At 34.5% G+C, this 26,563-nt stretch overlaps 1 protein-coding gene across 1 annotated transcript; it reads left to right on the forward strand.

The window, feature by feature from the left end:
* Positions 1-7,909: 7,909 nt before the first annotated feature.
* On the forward strand, positions 7,910-21,332 carry oprd1b (opioid receptor, delta 1b). The gene is made up of 3 exons (NM_212755.2): positions 7,910-8,278; positions 17,058-17,413; positions 19,696-21,332. The coding sequence occupies exons 1-3, from the start codon at positions 8,037-8,039 to the stop codon at positions 20,223-20,225; spliced, it is 1,128 nt and encodes a 375-aa protein (NP_997920.2). The 5' UTR covers positions 7,910-8,036; the 3' UTR covers positions 20,226-21,332.
* Positions 21,333-26,563: the final 5,231 nt, after the last annotated feature.

The raw sequence follows: 26,563 nt of genomic DNA on the forward strand, positions 1-26,563 counted from the left end.
CACTCCAGAATTATGTCACAGCTTTAATGAGGCCTGGATTTTAAAGAAAGCATAATCAATCAGAGTGCTGCTGATCCAGATAAAACCACTTCAACTCACTTGACATTTGAATCGGTGATAAATACAGCTGCGATTATGAGTTTGCTCCCAGGTTAAAAAACTGCATTAAACATTAATCTTGGATTTGCATTTATTATAATTCTGTCAACAACTGGTCTGTTTAATTGCTGTCTTCTGTTCTATTTAACATCATTTTATCATATTTTTATGCTAATTTTATTATGTTTAATATGTTTATGTTCAGGCTGCACAGTGATGCAGTGGGTAGCACGTTTGCCTCACAGCAAGAAGGTCGCTGGTTTGAGCCTCGGCTGGGTCAGTGGGTGTTTCTGTGTAGAGTTTGCATGAAATCTGGTTTCCCCCACCAGTCCGAAGACATGCGGTACAGGTGAATTGGGTAGGCTAAATTGAGTATGAGTGTGTGTGGATGTTTCTTAGTGATGGGTTTCAGCTGGAAGGGCATTCGCTGCATAAAACATATGCTTGATAAGTTGGCGGTTCATTATGCTGTGGCGACCCCAGATTAATAAAAAGACTAAGCCAAAAAGATAATGAATGAATGAATATTTATATTTAACAGAGCGGTTTTCCATATTTATAGTTCTTCTGGAAAATTTGTATCTTTTAGTTTGACTTCAATAAAAAAAAAACTGCTAAGGTCAATATATTATTAGCTCCCTTAAGGAATTATGTTTTTGATTGACTATAGAACAAACCACTCTTGTCCATTGACTTGCCTAATTAATCGAACTTGCCTAGTTAACCTAACTATATCCAGGTTTTTTAGTACATTTAATAGCTCAAAAATCTTCTAAACCTGAACTTATCTTGGCAAACTAACATCACCTATAATTTTAACTCATAATTGTTAATTACAAATATGGGAGACATTTAAGGGTCATTTTAACCTTTAGTCAAGTATATAATGAAGCTGAATATATTGTAAAATAACTAGTAAAATATGATGTACTGTTTTTCATTTGTTCATCTGTCTTTATTTCTATAGCACTTTTACAATGTACACTCGCGACCACTTTATTAAGGTACAACTTATTATTACCGGGTTGGACCCCCTTTTGGCTTTAGAACTGCCTTAATCCTTTGTGGCATAGACTCAACAAGTTACTGGAAATGTTCCTCAGAGATTTGGGTCCATATTGACATGATAGCATCACGCAGTAGATGGGTACACTGTGGTCATAAAGGGATGGACATGATCAGCAACAATACTCAGGTAGGCTGTGGCATTGACACGATGCTCAATTGATACAAATGGGCCCAAAGTGTGCCAAGAAAATATCCCCCACACCATTACACCACCAGTCTGAACCTTTGATACAAGGCAGGATGGATCCATGCTTTTATGTTGTTGATGCAAATTCTGATCCTACCATTCGAATGTCGCAGCAGAAGTCGAGACTCATCAGAGCAGGCACTGTTTTTCCAAATATCTATTGTCCAATTTTGGTGAGCCTGTGTGAATTGTAGCCTCACAGTTTCCTGTTTTTAGCTGACAGAAGTGGCATCCACTGTGGTCTTTTGATGCTGTAGCACATCCAACTCAAGGTTCAACATGTTGTGCATTCAGAGATGCTCTTCTGCATACCTCGGATGTAATGAGTGGTTATTTGATTTACTGTTATCTTTCTGTTGGCTGATCAGAAATTTGCGTTAATAAACAGTTGAACAGGTGTACCTACTAAAGTGTCCGGTGAGTGTATATTGCGTGAAAGCAGCTTAACATAATGGCAAAGAGAAACTTTAAAATAGCTATTAGTTATTTTAAATCAGTGAGCACATTGCCTCAAAATTGACAAGATGTACTTAAAAAAGTGAGTAAACATTTGTAACTTGAAACTATTAAGTTGACTTAATTCTTTTATAATAGTGAACACAGATCATTTTCAGGCAACAAGTTCACTCACTTTAAAGTCAACTAATCCTCTAATAAAATATTACACAAAAAAAGCAGAGGATTTTATTTATCTTTTATGTCATCTTTCTGTCTGAATGACATATGGTCAGTTCATTTATGACTAGGATGATGGTTTGGCTTGTGATCAGATGGTTTAATGGGTGCATCTGGCTCTTGGACCTGTCAGACTAGATCAGACTTCAATCTGTTGACTGAAGTGGCCAACCTCAGCATCTGGTCTCTGAAAAACCCGACATAATCCTACATACAGGTACAGTTGCACTTATAAATAAAACAAAAGGAGGCTCTGTACTTTCCCTTGAAGAGCATGCTGTTTTGAACAGTACTTTGAGTACTTTATTTTATCTGAGAAGATTTGGAATGGGCTATGCAAGTTAATGATCCGAGCTCTTTCTCATTAAGACATATTTATAGAGCCATCTGTAACAACAGATGCTCACTCAGTTTAACTTTTACAGGCCAGCTAAAACGCTGACCCTATGGGGCGTTAAGCAAACCTGCCTGACTCCAGATTAAAGTGTGTGGTCGCTCTGAAAATCACTGTACACCTTTCTTAATACAGTATCATTAGTTATATTGTTAAAAAAAAGTATCATAATTTCAATGAAAAAAAAAAGACTACAGTAAAATCCGTAACCTGTTACATCATGTTTCCTCATGGTTAATAACCATAAATGGACTTTTCCAGAATTCCCAGCACGACACTTCAATTTTTATGCCTTTTTGTTGACATTAGCGTGGTAATTTTTCTAAGGAGTAATGTACATTCGAGTTTTGTATTAGATCTAATTATGAATAATAATGTTTATTTTATATTTATATGTGTATTGATGTGATGGTGTGTAATAGTTGTGTGAATAACATGGAGCTCCTTCCATACATATTAGTATGTTTCTCTGCTCCTGGGAAAAATGTTTGTGATGAGCTTTGGTTCATTATATTATTTGTGTGTTTTTGTCTGTGTAACAAACACAGGTATGATGTGTAGATGTTTGAACTTCAATATACTACCTTGTAAGAATATCTGTTATTAACATGCTCCGCATTTTGTGATTTACAAATGTTTTATTTTTGTTTACTGTATAAATTGTATTATGGGATGTTGACCTCTGCTCTGTCAACTTTTTTTGTGATTAAAGTTCAACTGTGCATTTTATAAAAGTGACTGAACAAAAAATGTTTGTAGTTTGAAACAACATGTATAATAAATAAAATAGAGAATTAAGTCAGTAAAATAACAGAAAAGGTTAAAAGGTTTTTGTATTGTAATTTACAACAACAATACAGACAAAATATAATTTTAAACTATTTAAAATGTCAATAAAAGTCACTTTTTTTTCAGCATCAAAACGCTTAGGAGGAAAGATCAATTTCCCACAATGCAATGATTTGAAATGTTTAATTTAACATTAAAAACAATAACACATGAATAACAAAATACTAAAGATTTTTAGACTTTTTAGAGTGTATAAATGAAAGAAATATTTTAAGAAAGTATTTTTAACTGTAAACAGTCACAGCTGCTGGTTTTTCATCATTAATTTTATAGATTTTTTTTTTAACAGTGCACATGCAATTTTATTTTCTAAGAGTTCACAGTTAGCTAATAATTGGTTATAAAGAATGTTTTGCATGCTGTCCTGGGGGAGAGCCCTGATCTCTTACTGTTTGCAGGGTGAGAGGGGAGTTTGTGCTCAGGTAGATCTCAAGAACTCCCCTGCTGTTTGTAGTTAATGAACAATTAGGAATTGCTATGGAGAGACAACTACTTACTAGTACCACAATTGGAGCTGATTGGAATTAGTCTATTAACTTGTCGCATGTTTTTGAATAGTGGGAGGAAACCGAGGGACCCAGGGGAAACCCACACGAGCACAGGAAGAACATGTAAACTCCACACAGAACGTGTGGCCTGGTTAAGGACTTGAACCAGTGACGTTCTTGCTGTGAGGCAACATTGCCAACCACTGGGCCGTCGTGCCGCCTATCTAGGAGAAGTAGGGGTGGAAGAGGGGATTCTTCAAAATGATGATGACTGTGGTATGGCACTTAGGTTATTCATGGTGATTTAGGAATCGTCTGATTGGTAAATCATGAATTGGCTAATACGGGACCAGCCGTGATCAATCATAAGCCGGTGTTCCTTTCGAAATTAGTTTATAAATAAGCTTCATTTAATGTTGTTTTATGTAAGTCAAAAATGAACCCAAAAGTAATCTTCAAAACAGTAAAAGGGTTGCAGATGTATTTCATCACAAAAACACTAATTTGTGTTTATTTTATCGGTTTTAACATGCTCCAGTGTAATCGGCATGTCCCCTAAGAGATGCAGAGCTTAGCCTTGACTTTTTTTCATCCCTCATTGCGAATTTTGGATAAAATGTACAGTGTTACTGCAGTAGGGACCTATTAGAGGCATCAGGGAGGATATTGTCAAGTGCTTGTATTTGATTCTCCTCTGTTACGTAATTTCATTTCCGCACAACCCCAGCCACTTGAAGCCACAGACCAATGAAGAATCTTTTTGATTGAACTGATCATGTAATCAGCCGAACAGGATTTCATTATCAAAATGTGAGCTGATTGCAAATTTACTCCTGAGGTTTGATGTTCTTTTTGTAAGTGGAATCTCAGTGGGAAAATAACTTCTAGATATATTATGCCCCTAAGCACCTGATAGACAGTAGCGTACTAACAGTAAACCAGTTAAAGTTTGCATTTAAAGGGGTAGTTCACCCAAAAATGATCATTCCGTCATTAATTACTCACCCTTTAGTTGTTTCAAACCTGTTTAAGATTTTTTTTTTCTCTGTTGGACACAAAGGAAGATATTTCGAAGAGTGCTGAAAACCTGTATCCATTGACTTCCATAATATCTTCTTTTTTTTCCTACTATTGATGGTTAAAGGCTTTCGGTTTTATTCAAAATATCTTCTTTTGTGATCAACAGAATAAAGTATAGGTATTAATAGTGAGTAAATAATGAGTCGATTTTCCTTTTTGGGTAAACTATCCCTTTATATATGAAAAATTTTACTTGGTATCATGCATTAATGTTGACAGAAAGATCTGACATGTACTGGCTTACCACAAGCTGAATGAAGACAATAATGTCTTAAAAGCTACCAAAACAACATGCACTAACAGCTTGCTGCTATGACTTAAATACCAAGCCTCCAGATGGTGTCCTGTTTTTCAGGAAATAAAGCCAGAAGCAATGCCTGGCAAAATTGCAATCTTGACAAATCCGTCACCTCAACGCAGCAAGGTCAAGATTCTACAACCCCTCGAATTTAAAAAATGGCAAAGATTAAGCAGGGGTGATAATCATTAATATTCATAAGTCAACAGTTTGAGCACTAATTTGTGTGTTTAGGTTCATTTTTCTCTTTCAGGCTGTGCTTCTGGATTGGATGGATGGATGGATGGATGGATGAGAGATAGACAGACAGACAGACAGACAGACAGACAGACAGACAGACAGACAGATAGACAGATAGACAGATAGATAGATAGATAGATAGATAGATAGATAGATAGATAGATAGATAGATAGATAGATAGATAGATAGATAGATAGATAGATAGATAGACACTGTATTGTAGGCTATGTTTTTCCTCCATTTTGTGATTGAAGCTGAGCAGTTATTTTGAATTAAAGAAATTGTCACCTGCTCAGAGACAAGATAGTATTGTTTAATTTATGAACGCGCTTAATTTTACCCTGTTAAATGAGTTTACAAATTGCACTGAACAATTCATTTTGTCTAATAGGGTCATTTTTTAGATGTTAATTTGTTAAGTTGTTAATTATTTCACAAGAGGATATTGCGGAAAAGGGTATTTCACAAAAATTGAATCCCATTTAATGCTTCTTACGTCATGTATTTATTCATGTTCAGTGCCTAATTGTGTACCTAATGTGCGCAATTAACACATCATGCATGCTTTTGATGTAACTCTCTAGCTAAGGCATACAGGCAGCAAGAGGGCTAAAGGCTCTTTTATAACACTGTTAAGGTTCTACTTACTGTCCATGTGTGGTTATAGAAAGGAATAAAGTAAATAACATAAAGTGTAACTAATTAAAACAAAAAAGTTGTATTTACTGTATATTTTTTCAACACATTTCTAAACATAATAGTTTTAGTAACTCATTTCTAATAACTGATTTACTTTAACTTTAAGCTGTATAGAAATGTCTTGAAAAATATCTAGTAAAATATTATTTACTGTCGTCATGGCAAACATAAAGGCTTAACTAGGTTAATTAGGGTAACTGGGCTGGTCTGTTCTGTAGATTATCAAAAAATAAATAGCTTAAAGGGGCTAATAATTTTGTTTAAAACTGCTTTTATTCTAGCCGAAATAAAACAAATAAGACTTTCCACAAGAAAAAAATATTATCAAACACTGTGAAAATTTCCTTGCTCTGTTAAACATCATTTGGCAAATGCTTAAAAAAAGAAATTAAATTCAAAAGGGGGTTTAATACTTCTGCTTTTAGAATATTGTTCATATATGTGACATGGATAACTTTTACATTCTAACACAAAACATAAAATAACAGTCAAATGCACAAGTAGTTTTAGGTTAATATAAAATAAAATTATTTTTTAAGCACCAAATCATGATTTTAGAATGATTTCATGTAGGCTGCAAATGCTTCAAATACAGCTTTAACATCATTGGCATAAATTTTATTTTAACAAAATAAATGTAAAAGTTCACATTTTAAAAAGAAATAATTATTTAGAAGGTTGTTTTTATATCTGCGTTTTTACAAAATAAAGCAGTCTTGTCCCCAACCTTTATAAAATAGTCCATATTGTCTTTATGGCTTCATTTACTGACTTTACATTTTATACTTTCAAAATATGAAGTTATGCAACAGAATATTGTGCTATTTTGCTTAAAAGTAGAAGTGAACTAGCTTTGTTCTGTTTAAACCACAATGACCCTGCATGTTCATAACCATACTTCTTTGTATGAGTGCTTTACTGGGACCTTATAGGCGCATTTTGTGCCTGGACTCAACTTAGTAGTGGGACCTAACTTATTTTGTTATTTAATAAATACCCACAATGCATGGTATACTTCTGACTCAGATACTGTGCCCCAGTATGCCTATATTTTACTCAGTGTGCCCATATACACTCCACTTGCTATGGGCCTACAGTGGACTTCAATTGTGCTCTGTTTTGTGTGGGCCAACCCACAGTTTGGTCTGCCAGCATGGAAATATATATATATATATATATATATATATATATATATATATATATATATATATATATATATATATATATATATATATATATATATATATATATATATATTTTTTTTTTTTTTTTTTTTTTGCCTAGTTTGTTTGGAAATTTGCACACTAATACTGTACACTCAAGTACATCAAGGTAAGCTTTAGAAAACTGCATAATACATTCAAAACTATTTTAAGTACAGTAGGCTTATAGATACAATAGATAATCATATCTTTAGGAATTAGGATAGAAAATTGCATCTCATTAAAATACTGTAAAAATCTTATACGAAAAATCATATTGGAATCACATAAGGGTTCCAAAGTATGATTTAAAATCTAAATGGAGTCATATAAAGAAATCCTATTGGAATCCTTAAGGATTTTTAGACAAGCAAACCATGTAAAACATGACATGGAAAATATTACAAAAACGCCCTCTTCACGGTTAAAAAAATAAAAAAAAACTTCCACTGTTTACAGTATGTTGAGAGAGATTTTTGTGCGCGGGTGATGTAAATAGCATGTGTTCTACTAGTCTTTCCACGCAAATGGACTTCACTTTGAGAGAAAGTACGAGCGCGTGCACAGCAGCGCGCGCAGTTGAAAGTCGAGTGCGCTCCCGAGGAGAGAAGAGGAGAGCCGCGCAAAGTGACTAGTGGAGTTGATGTCCTTAAATCTGCTGCTCATGATCTTACACCTTTCATTTTAAACAAACACTTTCAACATTTTACAGTTTCACTTAATTAGAAGGCGTTCGACATATAGGGGACGAGCATAATGGAGCCTCCAACAGTGACTGTCAGCGATTTTTCCGAGCGTTATCCTTTATTTCTGCACAACTCGAGCTTTCTGGAGGAGCCTGCGGGACTTCTGTCCAACTGGAGCGGAGGAAGCAGTGAGCTGAAGGCGGTGAGAGGCAGCAGTGCGGTCGCTATCGCTGTCTCCATCACTGCGCTATACTCGGTCATCTGCGTTGTGGGACTCGTTGGAAATGTGCTGGTTATGTACGGAGTGGTCAGGTAAGAGGACTACTTCATTGATTAAGATATGTACTTTAAACCTTTTTGGAATAAGGATAATCATTCATTATTTGTTTTACAACACAGCTTCTGAAATGACCCACTTTGCCCAAACTTTGCTGGTACCTTACAAGTGCCTAATCAAAAATAATTGACATGAAAACAGGTCTGCTGTTTATATATAGGTTTCGTTTGAACTTCAGTAATGTGGTCTTGTACATAGATTGCAGTGGTTATCGAGTTTCGATTGTAATCTGATCAAATGGTGGAAGATGAAGGACTGAGAGAGATTGTGTTGATTTTCATCCGCGTAAAACTCAGCATCTTTGAAACAGAAAAGATGCAGAGCCAGTGTAAATTATAGCACACACAGTTTATATCATTTTAGCTCAGGGGCTTGGAAGAGCATTGTATAATATAAAGATCAAACGTAAGAGCTAACAGCCAGATTCGATTGTTTAGATCCTCAACAGAAAGAAAGAAGAAAGATGATAAGATGGATGGATGGGTGGAGATAGATAGGCTAGATAGATAGATAGATAGAAAGATAGATAGATAGATAGATAGATAGATAGATAGATAGATAGATAGATAGATAGATAGATAGATAGATAGATAGATAGATAGATAGATAGATAGATAGATAGATAGATAGATAGATAGATCTATCATTCCCTTTATCTGATTGTGACTTCAGCTTCACAAAAGCAAAGTACTTATGTTATGCAATAACAACAAAAAAGACATTTCTAATCATTGATATAATCATATTTGGAACTACTTCAAAGCAATAGTTCACCAAAAATGAACCTTGATTAACCTCATTGTTTACTAATCCTCCACTTGTTACAATCTTGTTTGAGTTTTTGTTTTTTGTTAAACACAAAATAAAATACTTTGAAGAATGCTGGAACGTGGTAGCCACTGACTTTTTTCCTACTATGGATGTCAGTGACTGGTTTCCATCATTCTTCAAAATGTCTTCTTTTGTGTTCAACAGCCAAAAAGGAATTTCATAAATGTTTGTAACAACTTGAGGGTGAGTAATTGGTTAGTATACGGTTTCATTTTCATCACTGTAAAAATGTAAATATAGAGACACAAATTGGAGCTTCTTGGCAAAGTCAGTGTAGAGCCTCTAAATAATCTTTCTAAAAGTTCTTGGAGAGGTTTCTTAAACAATAGAAGCTGTACATTTATAAAAAAAAAAAAAAACCAAAAGGTTAACTTTGAGTCATTTACAACATTTTGTTTTGCATAAATATTAGGGTTTCTGCAAGCAGTTTTCTAAATGTTTATAGTATGAATTATATATATATATATATATATATATATATATATATATATATATATATATATATATATATATATATATATATATATATTTATTTATTTTTAAAAATTGTTTATTCAGCTGCACACACACACAAACTACTTGTTCATACTATTTAAAATGAGCTGAATTAACACAATTCTTGATTTTTATTTGGGGGGGGCTAACTTAAGTGTTTCACGTTCAATCCACTCAAATTTGTAAAAACAATAATGTTAACTTAGTCGGTTTGTGTTGGGGCAACCCACATTTTAAACAAACACTGTATTAACATTTTCACATAGCTATTAAGAACCATTTAAGTATTTTCAAATCATAGTCATTCTAAATATCCCTTGGTAAAGGAATATTACACACTTAAGATTTTAAAATTACAACTGCTTTTTGCCCAGAGTTATGAAATCCCACTCCAGTATGTGTGAATGATGCCGTATTACAATGTTACAGCTCGATGCTTAGCAACCGACAGCCAATCCCACATTTCTTGTTCACATGTTTTGAAGACAATCACAGAAACACAGCCCACTCTACATAAACAGTCATTTGAGGGGAAATTGTCCAAGACTTATGGAAAATATGTTGCCATTTATTTTCGACAATTTCTGTTCAGTCAAGTCTGCTTCTCTAAACTGAATAATTCAGAACTGTTGAATTTATTTAAGGTGATGCAGTGGCGCAGTAGGTAGTGCTGTCACTTCACAGCAAGAAGGTCGCTGGGTCACTGGTTCGAGCCTTGGCTCAGTTGGTGTTTCTGTGTGGAGTTTACATGTTCTCCCTGCATTTGCGTGTGTTTCCTCTGGGTGCTCCGGTTTCCCCCACAGCCCAAAGAGATGCGGTACAGGTGAATTGGGTAGGCTAAATTGTCCGTAGTGTTTGAGTGTGTGTGTGTGTGTGTAGATATTTCCCACAGATGGGTTCCGGCTGAAAGGGCATCCGCTGCTTAAAAATGTGCTGGATAAGTTGGCGGTTCATTCCGCTTTGGCGTCCCCAGATTAATAAAGGGACTAAGCTGACAAGAAAATGAATGAATGAATTTATTTAAAGCAACTGTAATTAAATGATCTAAAATTGAATGGTAATCCATTACTTTAAATTTTTTCAGTGGATAAGTAATTTGATTACACTCAACACTGGTTAGAAGTTGTGTGACTGAAAAAAATGAAGGACATTAACTCAGGAATTAAAAAAATTCAGTCTTAAATATCAGGTTTGTGTGATCTAATTTCTTCAGGACATGTTCCTGGAACAACATTAAAGATGACAGCAAACAACCCATTTGATCATGTCATTCACCAGTTAGAAAACTTTATAGTACTTTATAAAACCCCTACCAAATGAAAAACTGTATTATATCTAGCATGTTTTCAGCTGTGTAGCAAGCAAATCTTGTCATAATGTGCAATATTTCATACCTGCAAGGATCGCTGGTCTCACTCGCTCACATGCTTTGTCCTAAAGCGACTACTGTATGCTTAGTGCTTGGCTGGTGGTGTGCATGATTTACACTTATTACTAAGCCATACTTACATGCTATTTCAGACGACTATTTAGAGCAGCATGGTAAACATTATAGGGAGAGCGTCACTGGTTGTCATTGTTCAAAAATGAAACAATGTGAATATAAAACCAACTTCAGCTCAATTAAACAGGCTGGGAAATAGCACTATTTACTGATGTTTTGTTGTTAAACTAAATAAAAATCTTCATTATTAATGCAGTAAAAGGTCCCTTATGAAACTGAAAATAGATACATCAGTATTTTGCCGGAAGATTTCAGTGACTGAACAACACTTCTGTGCATATCCCCAATTCCTAACAACAAAATCTACATCAGCTTTGCGTGATTAAAAACATTACCTGTCCAAAAGGAATACTTTAGTCATCCTTCCTACACCGTGCAAAAGTAAATCCAATATTGATTCAGGATTTTAAAAAGTTTTGCTTCAGCATTTGTTTTTATCGCTGTCACTTTCTCTCATGTGCACATGAATGCAGCACACTTGCATGTGCAAATGGTGGATCTGCACGAATGTGCTATGCAGATGTACAAATCTACATTTGTTGACAGGCGGTTTGGCAATTTATTAGAATTATGAACCTGACAACATTTAATTGACTGAAGATTTTTTTTGTCTTATGCCATACCCAGAATATAAAAATACATATAAATACATTTAGATCATTTACTTTGATCATTACTATTGGAATGTAAGAGACTTTCAACCAGCACAACAACAACAAAACAAAAAAAAGATTTCTGAAGACAATCACCTACTGCACTTTAAGTTTAGCCTTGCAGTTATTAGTTTTGGGAATTATTTACAGTTACAGTTAGGGTTAGGTTTAGGGATTAGGTATGGATAACATTTTTAAACAAAAATGACTTTCAAGGATCAATATAGATGTTAATCCATGATTGCATCAAACTTGACAAAATTACACCTACATTAAATTAATCAAATATGAGCAGTGTGAAATTTGAAACTACTGAATTCTGTTTGTATTTTATAAAACTATTTCAAAGAAACCTTTATTTAGGATTCCATATTGAACTTTGCATGAGTTCCGAATATGAAATGATTAGAATTCTGTAAGAATGATCTAAAATGGAAGAATATCAATTCTAAAAATGAAGAATAATGACAACTCAAAACATATCAGTAGTGAGAATATTGCACAATGCTAAATATTGTTTGAAGGTTTCATGTTAAAATATGAGAGAACAAATAGAAATTTTATAGATTTTTTTTAGCCTTTTTAGTCAAAAGACACAAGTGGGAAGAAAACCCAAGAAAAGATTGCATTGAAATATAGAGTTTTTAGCAGCACGTTCTTTCAGAGTGGCTCAGATCACATCTTTCTCATCTATTCACAGCACATATCTTCAGGAGCGCAAAGCCACTGCCTAAGAGGAAAAGTCTGAATGAGCTAATCATATTCACGATGTCTGGATTGCCTACCTTTCACAGATGCCTTTTCCCATTTGGAGACAGAAAAAAAAATGTAGCAGAAGAGAGCGTATTAAAGCATATCAGCCACTAAAGCCTGGAAGGCACAAGCTGTACAATAGGAAGTCTGATGTGAAAAGAACTCATTAATAATTCTCCCTAAAGTTTCAATTGCAGACAGAGAGCTTGAACTGAATGCGCTTTAGATTGCATCCACATCAAAGATCCCCCATACTTTAATTCATTAGTTTTCATGATGAACAAAAAAAAAATGAAACATTTTAAAAATAGTCCGTTCGTCCGTCTATAATCTCTTGTATTTCTTCTATCCGTAATCTCTTGTATTTTATTCATCCATAATCTTTTTTTATTATATCCATCCATCCATCCATCCATCCAGCCATCCACACATCCATCCAACCATCAATCCATTTATCCATCCATCCATATTAATCTTGTATTCCATCCATCCATCCATGCATCCATCTATAATCTTTTGTATTTCATCCATCCATCTATGCATCAATCCAACCATCCATCCATCCATCCATCCATCCATCCATCCATCCATCCATCCATCCATCCATCCATCCATCCATAATCTCTTGTATTTCATCCATCCTTCAATTCATAATCTTTTGTATTCCATCCATACATACGTAATCTCTTGTATTTCATCCATTCATCCATGCATACTCCCTTGTATTTCATCCATTCTTCCACACGCACACTCTCTTGTATTTAATCCATCCATCCATACCCAATCTCTTGTATTTCATCCATTCATCCATCCATACTCTTTTATATTTCATTCATCAATCCATCTATCAAATATGCGAAAGTCTATCCATCTGAACATACTTCCTTTCTTCCTTCCGAACTTCCTTACTGCCTTCCATTCAAACATTCTTTCTTCCGAACTTTCTTCTTTCTTTCCTTCCTTCCTTCCTTTTCTTTCTTCCGAACATCCCTCCTTCCAAACATCCTTCTTTTCTACTGAATGATATGTACATATTGTATATCTCAATACACACTGTTTATATTCATTTTTAGACAGCACAATACCAACTTTAAGTAGAGTTAAGAAATTGATATTTGGTGAGATGAGCATGATGTTTAAGCACAACAACTGAAAACATTTATTTCTGACCAGCTGTCATTTTCTGACAAAGAAAATGTTTAAACCACAATATGTTTAATTGAAACTGTCATTAGACCTTTTAATCGAATTAATCCAGTAAATCTAAAGAAACTTTCCATAGTTTTCCATATTAGAAATTTTCTGTATATTCTTCTGTGGTTTTCTAATGACAGAAAAACAAATTGCATACAAAATGATCCCCACGCACCACTGAGAGTTTGGAAAGAAAAGTATATCTTAATTTAGCATGACAACCATGATTGATGGCAATTACAGTACAACTGGACTGAACATAGCGAGCCAATATTGAAAGATGCAAACATGAGTCACGGATATACAACAAAAACATGTTATGCACTCAGTACAAAAGACTTAATGGAGCTTATAATAATGGATTTATTCATCTCGCCACACGTATAGCCCATGCGCAAAGAAAGGGATAAACTGCAGTGTCACTAATGGATGCGTCGTCTTCTCTCTTCAGCTCTGTGAGACTTCAAATGTCAAGTCCTCAAAAGAGAAGGCGGTGTGTGGGCAACCAGACTAATTCAAGGGAGCATAATCAATGGATTTCAATTTATGCCTTCACCGTGGTCTTTTCTTTAGTAATGATAGTTGCATCCTTTTATACCATCATTCAATTTGAAGAAAAAATTTAAATTGAAAAGCTGATTAAAATATGATATCAGAAAGAGGCTCATTTAATGAGAGCATGTTGTTGCCACTGCTAGGGAATGGTGTACAATAAATACACGTGTTAACAACATTACAGTTTTTTCTCAGTGGCTTTGGGGCATTTCTCACAACACTATTTACATTTACACAACAGTTAATGCATTTCTCAAAACAATTAGTCATTTGTGCACATCCTAGTAGCAGATTCTTATTTCTTTCCAACACATTGCAGATGCTTTTGGCCATGCATCAATTGCTTTCATACAACTCTCTGCTATTTATAACATTATCATCTGCTTATGTCATATCAGTCAAAATGAACTGGACTTGTTAATGCTGAATAGTCATTCCATATTAAACTAATAGTCTTAATTTTATTACTTGAGTTATTAGATACAAAAATGTTGAACTAGCTGTCAAAATCTGTCTATAAAAAGACAGATATAGAAAAAGACTATTTTATATAAAAAATGTAAATCTTTATTTTCCTGAAAATGCCTACTAAATTGAACAATTTGATGAATGATTTATAGACATGTGTATGTTGTAGGTTCAGTTCCAATATGTACTGCAATATTGTTTACAGTTGTGCACAGCTCTACCCAAAGGAAGTTTATGTTTGTTGTAAATAAGGGTGTATTTATTCTTTTTTTTGCACAATGCTGTGAATACATACAGTACATGCAGTAAAAATGTGAAACATACACATTCAGTGTCTTGTACTCAGATTTGCAGGTTATCAATTAGGGTTTGCAGTTTGTACTAATTGTTTTGAGAAATGTATTAACTGTTGTGCAGAAATGCACTAGTGTTGTGAGAAAAGCACCAAAGCCACTGTGAAAAACGTAATAATAATAATAATAACAACAACAAAAACAACAATAATAATGACAATAATAATAATAATAAAATTATTCATACAACAACTTTACAAATATTGTTGATAAACATTTTACTACTGCTACTAATAATAATAATAATAATTAGAAATTATTATTGGTTCTAATATTAGTATTATTATTGTAATACTTAATGGTTTAATTCTATTTAAATAAATATTATTACTATTACTATTATTATTTTTAAGTTATATAGTTAATAATTATATAATTTAACATATGACAGTTTTTTAATAATGTTAACTACATATGATTAGTAGTGTAAGTTGTGAAAATAATAATTAATTATTCATTTTACTAAAATAATAAATTATAATGTTTAATAATGAATTATTAAATTAATCATATCAATTTAAAGTATATAATAAATAAAAAATAGCGCTACATGATAAAATAATTAAAATTATGACATGACTAAAATATATATAATTTAACATATTTCTTAATTTGTTTTTATAAATAATAAATAATCAGTATTTACAATAATGAAATCTTAATTAATTAATACATTTTTAAAATAATAAATGCAAAATTGTTTTACTATCTTCAAAATGAACTTCATAAAAGAGAACTAAAACTTTTGGAAATAATAATAATAATAATAGACTGTGTACAGTCTGTTGAGTGAATAAATAAATAGGCAGTGTACACTCATAAGTGAATACTTAAACATTTTTACCTAATAAAAAATGCCAGAGTTCTACATCTGCCCCTCTTTAAACATGTTAACATTTAAGTGTCAGGATTTAAAATTTGAAAGAGAGTGAAAGGTTGTCAGTTAGGCACATAATTCCGTTTGTGAATTTGATTATCATCTTAATCATATTTTATATTTATAATAAGGGCAGAGCCAAACAAATCCTCAAATCACGCTTCATGAGCGCATTCATCTGCTTCTCTGTTCATGAGTGCTCATATCAAACCCAGGTGCAAATTTATCATTATCAGACAGCTCAAACTAGGGCTTGTTGATATGACAAAAATCTGACAATGTCAACTCATATCATGAGAACGATATACAGTTGGTCAGAATTATTAGCCCTTCTGAATTATTAGCCCCCCTGTATATTTGTTATCTGTTTAATGGAAAGAAGACTTTTTCAACACATTTCTAAACATAATAGTTTTAATAACTGATTTCAAATAACTGATTTCTTTTATCTTTGCCATGATGACAGTACAGAATATTTCACTAGATTTTTTTCAAGACACTTGTATTCGGCCCAGTTTTTAGGCTAATAACTCTGACTTCAACTTTTTTTTTTTTAAATTTAGGAATCATGTTAAGAACTTTTAGGAATTTTTCAGATTAAAAAAAGCAGTTTTTCATAAAAAAAAAAAAATATATATATATATATATATATATTTTAAGGTCTACATTTTTAGCACCCTCAAGAATTGTTTTTGTTTTGTCTACAGGTAAAAATATCATTATACAGTGATTTGCCTAATTACACTAACCTGCCTAATTATGCAATTATGAACTTCTTTCCTTTCCCAGAGATGGGTTGCGGCTGCATAAGTTGGCGGTTCATTCCGCTGTGGCGACCCCGCATTAATAAAGGGACTAAGCCGACCAGAAAATGAATGAATGAATGAATGAATGAATTTCCATTAAACAGAAATTGGGAAAAAAAATATAATATAATTTTTTTTTTTTTAAATAGCGAGGCAAATAATTCAGGAGGGATAATATTTCTGACTTCAATTGTATATGGCCATATTGCCATATGACTCCCAAGCACTAACTTTTTTAATTTATTTTTTTGTCCCCCAAAAACAGGTACACGAAGATGAAAACCGCAACCAACATATACATCTTCAACCTGGCATTAGCAGATGCGTTGGCCACCAGTACATTGCCCTTCCAGAGCGCCAAATACCTCATGGGCACCTGGCCGTTCGGCGAGCTCTTGTGTAAAGTGGTCATTGCTATTGACTATTACAACATGTTTACCAGTATTTTCACGCTGACGATGATGAGTGTGGACCGCTATATTGCCGTGTGTCATCCGGTGAGGGCCCTGGACTTCCGCACGCCTGTCAAAGCCAAGATCATCAACATCTGCGTCTGGATTCTGTCCTCCGCTGTCGGCTTCCCCGTCATGGTGATGGCTGTTACTAAAGAATTAGACTCAGGTGAGGACAAAAGAAGTGCACTATTTATTATCATACTATTGCTAGAATCTGACTGCATAATGGATCAAAAATCAAAACAAAAGCATTGGGATGAGATGTGTAAGAAACTAGTATTACATACAAGAGTTTTAAGGACAAAAACTGGACAAATGCTTTAAATACATGATCTGAAAAATGTTTTTAGGTGTGGTAACCGACTGTTAAGGCAGAATAATTGACTCTGAGCCACTGTATTATTAGAAAATAATTCACACCTTACTTTGCTTTACATCGTAGTGTGTATTATTTTATAATAATTCAAATAGCCATCATCAGATATTCCCTATTGTTTGGAATACTTGATTCTGATTTGTCACTTTCAACATTCCAAGGTATGTTATTCTCAGAAAATACCCTGTGAAACTAACTGAATGTCAATGAATAGGTTCACATCTATATTTATATGCTTGTCTGTCTCCATGGCTGTTTTGGACTGTTTGGCACAATCTTGTGGCTGAATAATAAGTAGGTTAGTGTATGCTCCATTCAGCCATTTTCATGTATGTCAGCATTGCAGTTAATTAAAGAATTAAATACTTATTAATACATTTTTTTAGGCTCAAAACAATGTTTTGCCTACATTTTACATTTTGTGGTAAGTAGCCATGTAATAAGCAGGATAAAGTACATCCAGGCGGATATTTTCTCCAAATAAAGCCCTTCTACTTTGCACCGCACTGCTGATAAGCCTGTTTCATTTTATTCTGTGAGAACAACCACTTAGTGTCTTCACAGAAAATTACCAGTAAACTGATCAACATTTATAGGTAAAAGCTAAGAACAAGGCGTATGAAAAAGGTTGAGCATTTACAACTTAATTTGTTTTGATCAACAAGACAATTATTTTAAAAAGTTTTAATCAACTATTTTAGGACAGAGTTGCAGCTGTCAGATCATAAGCTTTCATGTCCTTACAAAAAAATAATCAGTGCATCTATAAATACTGGCTTTTTAAATACTAAAACAAAACAATCCTAAAACAATCCTAATCATTTTTATCTTGTATTTTGTGATGTGAAAAAAAAATGTAAACTTTAAAAATGTAACTTTTCACTGCCACTTTTTTAAATTGTACAACTATATATTTACATAACATATACAGCATGTGGGCCTGAACCACAAAACTGTCTGCTATTCAAATATATATTTGTGGCGACATTAAGGCTTGGCAATTAATTGAAAAGTAATCGAAATTGAGTCATGTGACCCTGCTCTGGTCAGGCTGATTTATACTTCTGTGTGATTTATATGCAAGGGAATGATCTGGCGCACAGTTTGCATGCTTGCATACCCCGGCACCTCTCAAAAAATGTAACTACACGTCATTGCACTTTATTAAGGATGATTGGAAGCTGCACCAGAGATGCCATGAGACAGCATATTTTCCATTACACTAAAATTATTATTTACATTCAAAGGTTTGTTTACAGAAGATGCAAAAAATTCCCTGTTTAAAATATTATTTACAGGATATACAACAGTTATTTTGTTTAGAAGAGATACTGCTTATGTTCTACTTTTAATATGAATTAATTTAGTTTTTAAAAGTGCAGGTTATTTATTTTCGCTTTTTTTATAAGAAAGTGACTTTGTTTTTGGCAATGTGTACTTTACTTTCAGCTGTTCGATGTTGATGTTAAATAAATAATCATAGATAGATAGTAGATAGAGTCCTTTATTCGTTTTCTTTTTGTCTTAGTCCCTTTATTAATCTGGGGTCGCCACAGCAAAATGAACGGCCAACTTATCCAGCATGTTTTACGCAGCGGATGCTGATTTTAGGCCAAATCACCCAGCCCTGCATGTATCAAAATTCGAAAAATATTTAGTAAATTTATATATTTTTATTTTTTTGTAATAGCATAGTAATATGCATTGCTAGGAACTTAATTAGAAAAACTTTAAAGTTGATTTTTTCAAAAATTTTTTCCACCTTCAGATTCCAGATTTCTGGATCTCACCTAAATTGTCCTATCCTGCCAAACCATACAGCAATGGAAAGTTGATTTAAGTTTGATGTATAAATCCCAATTTCCAAAAACAATTATGACTGGTATTGTGGTCCAGGGTTACAAATTATACTAATGTATTTCACTGATCATGGTATGACATTTCTCAGTGCCCTTAGAATCAGATTCAAGGACAGGAAATAACAATTCTGTCAATTAAAACACAACTGATCACTAATAACTTTATCAATACATTAACATTAATAATTGTATTAATATGTCCTTCTTTCTCAGGCAAAACAATCTGCATGCTGAAATTCCCCGACCCAGAATGGTACTGGGATACAGTGACCAAAATCTGCGTTTTTATTTTTGCCTTTGTGTTTCCCGTCCTGGTGATCACCGTCTGCTACGGCCTGATGATCCTGCGGCTGAAGAGCGTGCGCCTGCTCTCCGGCTCCAAAGAGAAGGACAGGAACCTCCGGCGCATCACCCGCATGGTTTTAGTGGTGGTGGCGGCATTCATCATCTGCTGGACCCCCATCCACATCTTCATCATCGTCAAGACAGTGGTAGAGATCGACCAGAAGAACCTGCTGGTGGTGGCCTGCTGGCATCTGTGCATCGCTCTGGGCTACATGAACAGCAGCCTCAACCCGGTCCTCTACGCTTTTCTAGATGAGAACTTCAAGAGGTGCTTCAGAGAGTTCTGCTTGCCTTTTCGCACTCGCATAGAGCAGAACAGCTTTTCCAAAGCCCGCAGCGTCATCAGAGAGCCCATCTCTGTCTGCGCCAAATCAGAATCAATCAAGCAGCCCACATGACTAGACCTGGACCGGATGACTCCTAGTACACAGAAAGACCCGCAGTCCGAGGTAACCCAGATCTCTACAACTGAGTTTTAAGCTTATCTGGCCCATAAACTGCTGGCAGAATGTCATGTTGGGGCATTATTTATATTTTATTCTCATCGTTCTTGACTGAAAAGTATGGATGGCCCTGAAATGATCTGCGAGATATTTTCCTAAGTGAGGAAATGAGATGATCTGGACCATCAAGATGGTAATCATGCATTGGAAAAGACATCAAAGACCTGACCAACAGGAAATTTACATTCATTAGTGGTATATGAGCCAATACAGCAGATTCCCCTAATGAGATTTTTTTTATATTGCAAGTTAATGCATTTCCATGGGAATTGTGGGATTTTATGATACATTGAATAATCAATTCTGCTTTTGAAACAACAAAGTGAGCTGTAAGATTTTTCTTACAAGAGCTTGTTACACAGAAAGATGAAAATGTACAGTTTTTGAGCTCCTGTTGTAGACAATAAAAGTTTTTTTTTTTTCTTAAAAACCAAGACATATGGAGAAACATTGGACTTTAGAATGGACATTCCCTTTGATTTTCATGGATGTCAGCGGATGTTCTTCCTTTTGAAAACATAAACTCTGAGCATTATTCATTTCATGGTGCTTTATAAAGTCAGTTTGTAAATTTGCGCTACTAGTGAAGGTGTTTTAAAACCTTTGACTATGAAGAAACGTTTTTAGCTCTTTTAGTATTTAGTGGACGAAAATCTTGCATTTCTTTGCCATTGGCGCAGAATGGCTGTTTTTATGACCTTCTTCAAATTCTAAAGTTGAAGTGACATTTAACGAATCGTCTCATGATGTTAGTGTTGGATTTAAAATGTCAGCTTTGCTGTAAAAGGAGATGGTTTAGTTTCTTGAGCTGTAATAGGTAAACTTTTTTCCAGCCAAGTGTGTTTATGTATTAGTTTTGCTTTCCTGTATTCTGCTTCAGTGATCTGTTCTCATGAATCTATTTTTATGGACGCATGGAAATTAGACATCACAAACTATCTGATCTGTCAGTATTTGTTGTGAAAGTTCAGAAAAAATAATTAAAATCATTCTGTAGATTAATTTTTATCTCAACAAATTTTACTCTCCATGAGAATGAATATTGTCGTACACTGAATGATGATGACCAAAAATATAACACAAATGCCCAAAAAAACGTTTGAAAAGGAAAACCGCTATGCTAATTTTCTGCAGGTACTTGTTAAGGTTGGAGACTCGAGCACTTTTACGTAATCTCTTCAGTTGGCAACCTATAGACCCCATTATGAAATATATTGGATAAGTGCTTTTTACTAAAGCACTTGGGCTATGCACATATCAGTCAGGATAATAATAAAAAGAGGCTGTTGTATAATGACTTGTAGAAAGACAAAAGCTTATTGTAATACACTTTTACTGAATTTTTGTAGTCATTTGCATCATATGAAACAAAGTGTAGCTTTAATAATTAACGTTTTGCAGATCAAATGCTTTTAAGTTTTAACCTTGCACCCTAACATTAGATAGCCGAAGTCAGATAAAATCAGTGTCATTTTTTATTAATGTTTCAAATCACCATCTTCTTCCACTGCATACCAAAAAGCACACAAACTGGTCAGTTAGGTCAAATCAAGTTCTTATTTTTTAAGAATGAATGAATATTTAAAACTTATGGAAATGTAATGCTAAATCTGCCCATTTCATACACAACCACTTGTCAAAGATGCGAAACGTACATAAGAAAATGCTGTTTGTCACAAGCTAGTTTTTATGTCATTGTATTCATTTCCATAGCCCTGCAAGTTTCTCACAAAACATGCTTTAAGCCAGCCAAACAGCTAAAAGCAGTGTTAAATCATGCTAGAAAAATGCCAACAATGTGCTAAATTAAAAACATGTTCGTATTGTACTAAATCATGCAAACAATGTTGCAAATGTGTTTAATTTTTTTGTAAAGAACATATTAAACATGTCAGTAATGAGAAGAATTATGCAAAAACATGCTAGCAATGTGATAAAACAGTTTGTACCGTGTTAAATAATGCTACCAAGGCTTGCCGGAAATGTGTTAAATTGATAATTAGCTAACAATATGCACAACTTACAAGATGTTAAATAATGTTAGAATACTAAAAATGTCAACAGGGAGTAGAAACATGCTAGAAACTTGCTAGCAATGTGCTAAAACGTGTCAGCAGTGTTATAAATCATGCTACCAAAGTGGCAAAATGCGTAACATGCTAACAATATGCTGCTTAAAGGACATTAAATTGTGTTATCAGACTAAACATGTCAGCAGTGAGTAGAAACAACCAACATGCAAAGCCTATAGTTTGTTAAATAATGTTAGCTACATAATAAACATGTCAGCATTTCGTAGAAACATGCTGGAAACTTGTTAACAATATGCAAACGTATAGGGTGATGAATAATGTTAGCAACCTGCTAAACATGTCTGTAGAAAGTAGCAAAACAATATGCAAAACTTATAGGATGTCAGATAAATAATGTTAGCAAACTAAACATGTCTGCAGTGAGTATAAACATGCTATAAACGTTCTAGCAATATGCTAAAACACTATAAAATGATTAAAATCGTGTCAACATGCCAACAATATGCAAAACTCATAGTGTTAAATAATGTTAGCAACATGTTAAACATGTCAGTTGTGAGTAGAAACATGCTAGAAACTTGCCAAAACATGTCAGCCATGTGATAAATCATGCTACCAAAGTGGCGGAAATGTTAAATCATGTTAAAATGCTAGCAATATGCAAAACTTATAGGGTGGTAAACAATATTAGCAACATGCTAAACATGTCTATGCTAAGTAGAAACTTGCTAGCAATGTGCTAAACATGCTTGTACTGTGTTAAATCATGCTTCCAAAGCGTCAGAAATGTGTTAAATTGTTAATATGCTAACAGTATGCAAACCCTATGATTTTGGATAATGTTAGCAAACTAAACATGTCAGCAGTGAGTAAAAACATGCTAAAAACTTGCTAGCAATGTGCTAAAACATTATAAATTGTTATAAATCCTGCTAACCAAGTGGCAAAATGTGTTGAATCGTGTTAACATGCAAAACAGTGAGTAGTGAGCAGAACATGCAAAACTTATAGGGTGTTAAATATTGTTAGCAGTGAGTAGAAACATGCTAGAAACTTGCTAAAACATGTCAGCCATGTAATAAATCATGCTATGTCAAAGTGACAAAATGTGTTATATCGTGTTAAAATGATAACAATATGCAAAACGTGTAGGGTGTTAAATAATGTTAGCAACATGCTAAACGTTAGAAGTGAGTAGAAACATGCTACAAACTCGCTAAAAACTTGCAGTGTGATAAATCTGATCTATCATGATCTATCAGCTCTTCAAAATATTTACCTACCTACTTGCCTTTCTCTACCTAACATCAGTGTGTCCTTAAATGTATTTCACCATTTGGATTCTGTTTACTAAAGCTTTCAACATACAGGAGCAGAATCACTCCATCTTTTATTCTGGAAAAGTAGCGCCTTCATAGTTAAAGCAAAATACAGATTATACCTTTTGCCATAGTAGTGGATAATAGCCTCCAGAAATGGTTATGAAGCATCACAGAGTCTCAGGTGGCCAGCAGACACACATATAGAATCTAAACAACATCATTATGGTGAGCAAAATGTCACTTATGTGCTTCTCCGGTTCCTCGTGATTGCGGTCCAGAGTATTTGTTACATAATGACATAAACAGTGGATCAGAGAGCAACGCTGTTTACACTAGTGGGTGGAGGGAAACATCACGAGGCGCAGAAATGACAGACAGCATGTCAGCTAGATTGATCAGGAGGATCACTTGCTACACGATCTTGCAAGCCTCAATTCCTTCCGAGTCCTTGTGAGGCGCATTATCGATAATCTGTGGGATAAACCAGAGATTTATTGTGGATGTTTGCATTCATTTTTGGATATTATCGCAAGTGTCCACAGCTCTTAAAACAAAACCTTGCTAAATGGACCTCATTTTTATTTGACTGTCAGCTGTCACAGATATGAAACAGCATTTATGTATAAATGTCAAATATTTACATAGGCTTCACACTCAGTTGATCTCTAATCTTGGCAATTCCCTATCATTTTTGTTTGGACAAAGTATCCAGGAAAACCAGATTTCCATTAAGGGTTTCTCTGTACAGTTTCCATGGTGACACGTGGATGTTTACCCATTAAGATGGGACTCTATGCAATAACGACCGGCCTAATGGTTTATGACATGCTGCTGATATTATAAAAAATATGATGCACATTTTATGCCTGAAAAAACCAACATCTTTAACCGGAACAATTACAGTAGCATCAGTTTTCAGTAATGATATCACAAGTGCTTTTGATTTCAATAGTCAACACTATTATTGTTTTTTTTTTTTTTAGTAATAATGACAGATTAAGCGCATGCAAAAGAAAATAAAAGGCCTTGAAGGGCACCTATGATGAAAATCATCTTTTGTAAGCTTTTTGGACAGAACTGTTTGTATGTATAGAGTGTTCACTGTCAAATCGGAGTGATATAATGGCAATAGGTCTCCTTTTTAAAAATTTCCTGATGTTAAAATAGGATCCAAATCCATTTTGAGGCCCACCGCAATGTGACGTAGGAGTGCGGTTTTCCCGCCAGCGAATTGATTGACAGCTGGGTATTAACATGTCTCCGTAGTAACACGTATAATCATATCAACAAGACAGGACGTGCACAAAGCAATTGAGATTAAAATATCTGTGATCTTTCTGTAATCATCATCAACTGGGATCAAGAATAAGTTTTACAAATTTAAAACGTTTTTAAAACAGAGCATGTTAATGAATTACAGCAATTTTACCATCTTTTTCACCACAGTAGCATGTCAGTACAATTATAAAAGACGACGCTTCAATCCTGGTTTGTGGATGTTAAATCTTGTATATCTTGTTCGTTAACATAACGGATATCCATACAGCAGTGGATATTAATCCTTCCACATTTGACATGCAAAAACAGTGCAAAGCTAAACGCATCCGCTGTGTGTGTGTGCGTGAATTTGTAACGACACTTTGTGTGACTCGTCAAAAGGTTTAAATTAACTCCACAGCACATACATCAAATAATCCTGGTGAATTACTGTTGTATTTCTCACAAAAATGACCTGAGATCTGCTTCCATGTTGGTCACTGTGCTGTTTATCTGACGCAGCCGAGACTGAGGGCGCACTCACACTATGCTATGCGAAACATGTCCAGGCCCATTTCTCGGATCGTTTGAGAAGTGTGAGTGCTCTGAATTGGGCTCAGGCACAGTTCAGTTGGCTGGCCCTGGCCCGCTTGGAAGAGGTGTGCCAGAGCGCGGTTCACTTGTAGTGTGAGTGCAAAGTGCGCCTGAGCCCGAAACTGAAGACGAGATGTGCCTTTTAAGGGACTGTTTCATTTGGATTTATTAATCATTTATACTGTTAAATGAACACAAACTGTCGTAGATTATTAAAAACCCAAACCCTCTCACTGCACGACAGCTGCACTTTAAGCAAACCTCCTAATTCCTGCAGCACAAGGACTTTATGATTGTTTATGAGCGTCAAAAGCGGCTGATCTGTTTGGCGAAATATTTGACTGCTTGTCTCTGCATCTCATATGACTAAAACGATATAAAGAAATCAAAACAAGAGCACTTCTTAAACTGAAAAGCGAATCATCGATGACATAAGCGTGCTCAGGCAATGTGAGTGCGGGCCTTCAGAGGAGAAAGGAGGGGGGAGAAGTGTGCTCTGGCCTAGTTCAAGGCAACTGTACATATTGTGAGTGCGCCCTGAGATTGCGGTACACTTTGACACTTTTTACACTTTGACAGGTAAATTAGAACAGTGAGTGGGGAGAACTAGCGTTAAAGGCACAGGCAACAAAAACAGCTACATTGTGTTCGAAGCAGAAAATCCAATATTCTGAAAGGTATAATAAACAATCTTAAGTGTTTTGAGCTGAAACTTTACAGACACATTCTGAAGACACAAAAGACTCATCCTAAATCTTGAAAATGGGGTAAAATAGGCACCCTTTAACTAATCACTGCTTGTCTGTCGACATCAATAACAATCAAATTACAGCTCAGAAAAAAACTCTAATTCAATTCATACTCCATTTAAATTCATTCGTAGTATGGTGGCCGAAAGAGAGCTTAACATGCTGCAGTTAAAGAACTCACATGCAATTACAGAAAAGCGGCAGCAAATTAATAAAAGATTTTCATCCGTTTAATGACATTTAACTATAAGTATGTAAATTAGACACCCAGTGGTTGA

Source organism: Danio rerio, chromosome 16 (assembly GCF_049306965.1).
Source record: "Danio rerio strain Tuebingen ecotype United States chromosome 16, GRCz12tu, whole genome shotgun sequence".
Lineage (NCBI taxonomy): Eukaryota > Metazoa > Chordata > Actinopteri > Cypriniformes > Danionidae > Danio > Danio rerio.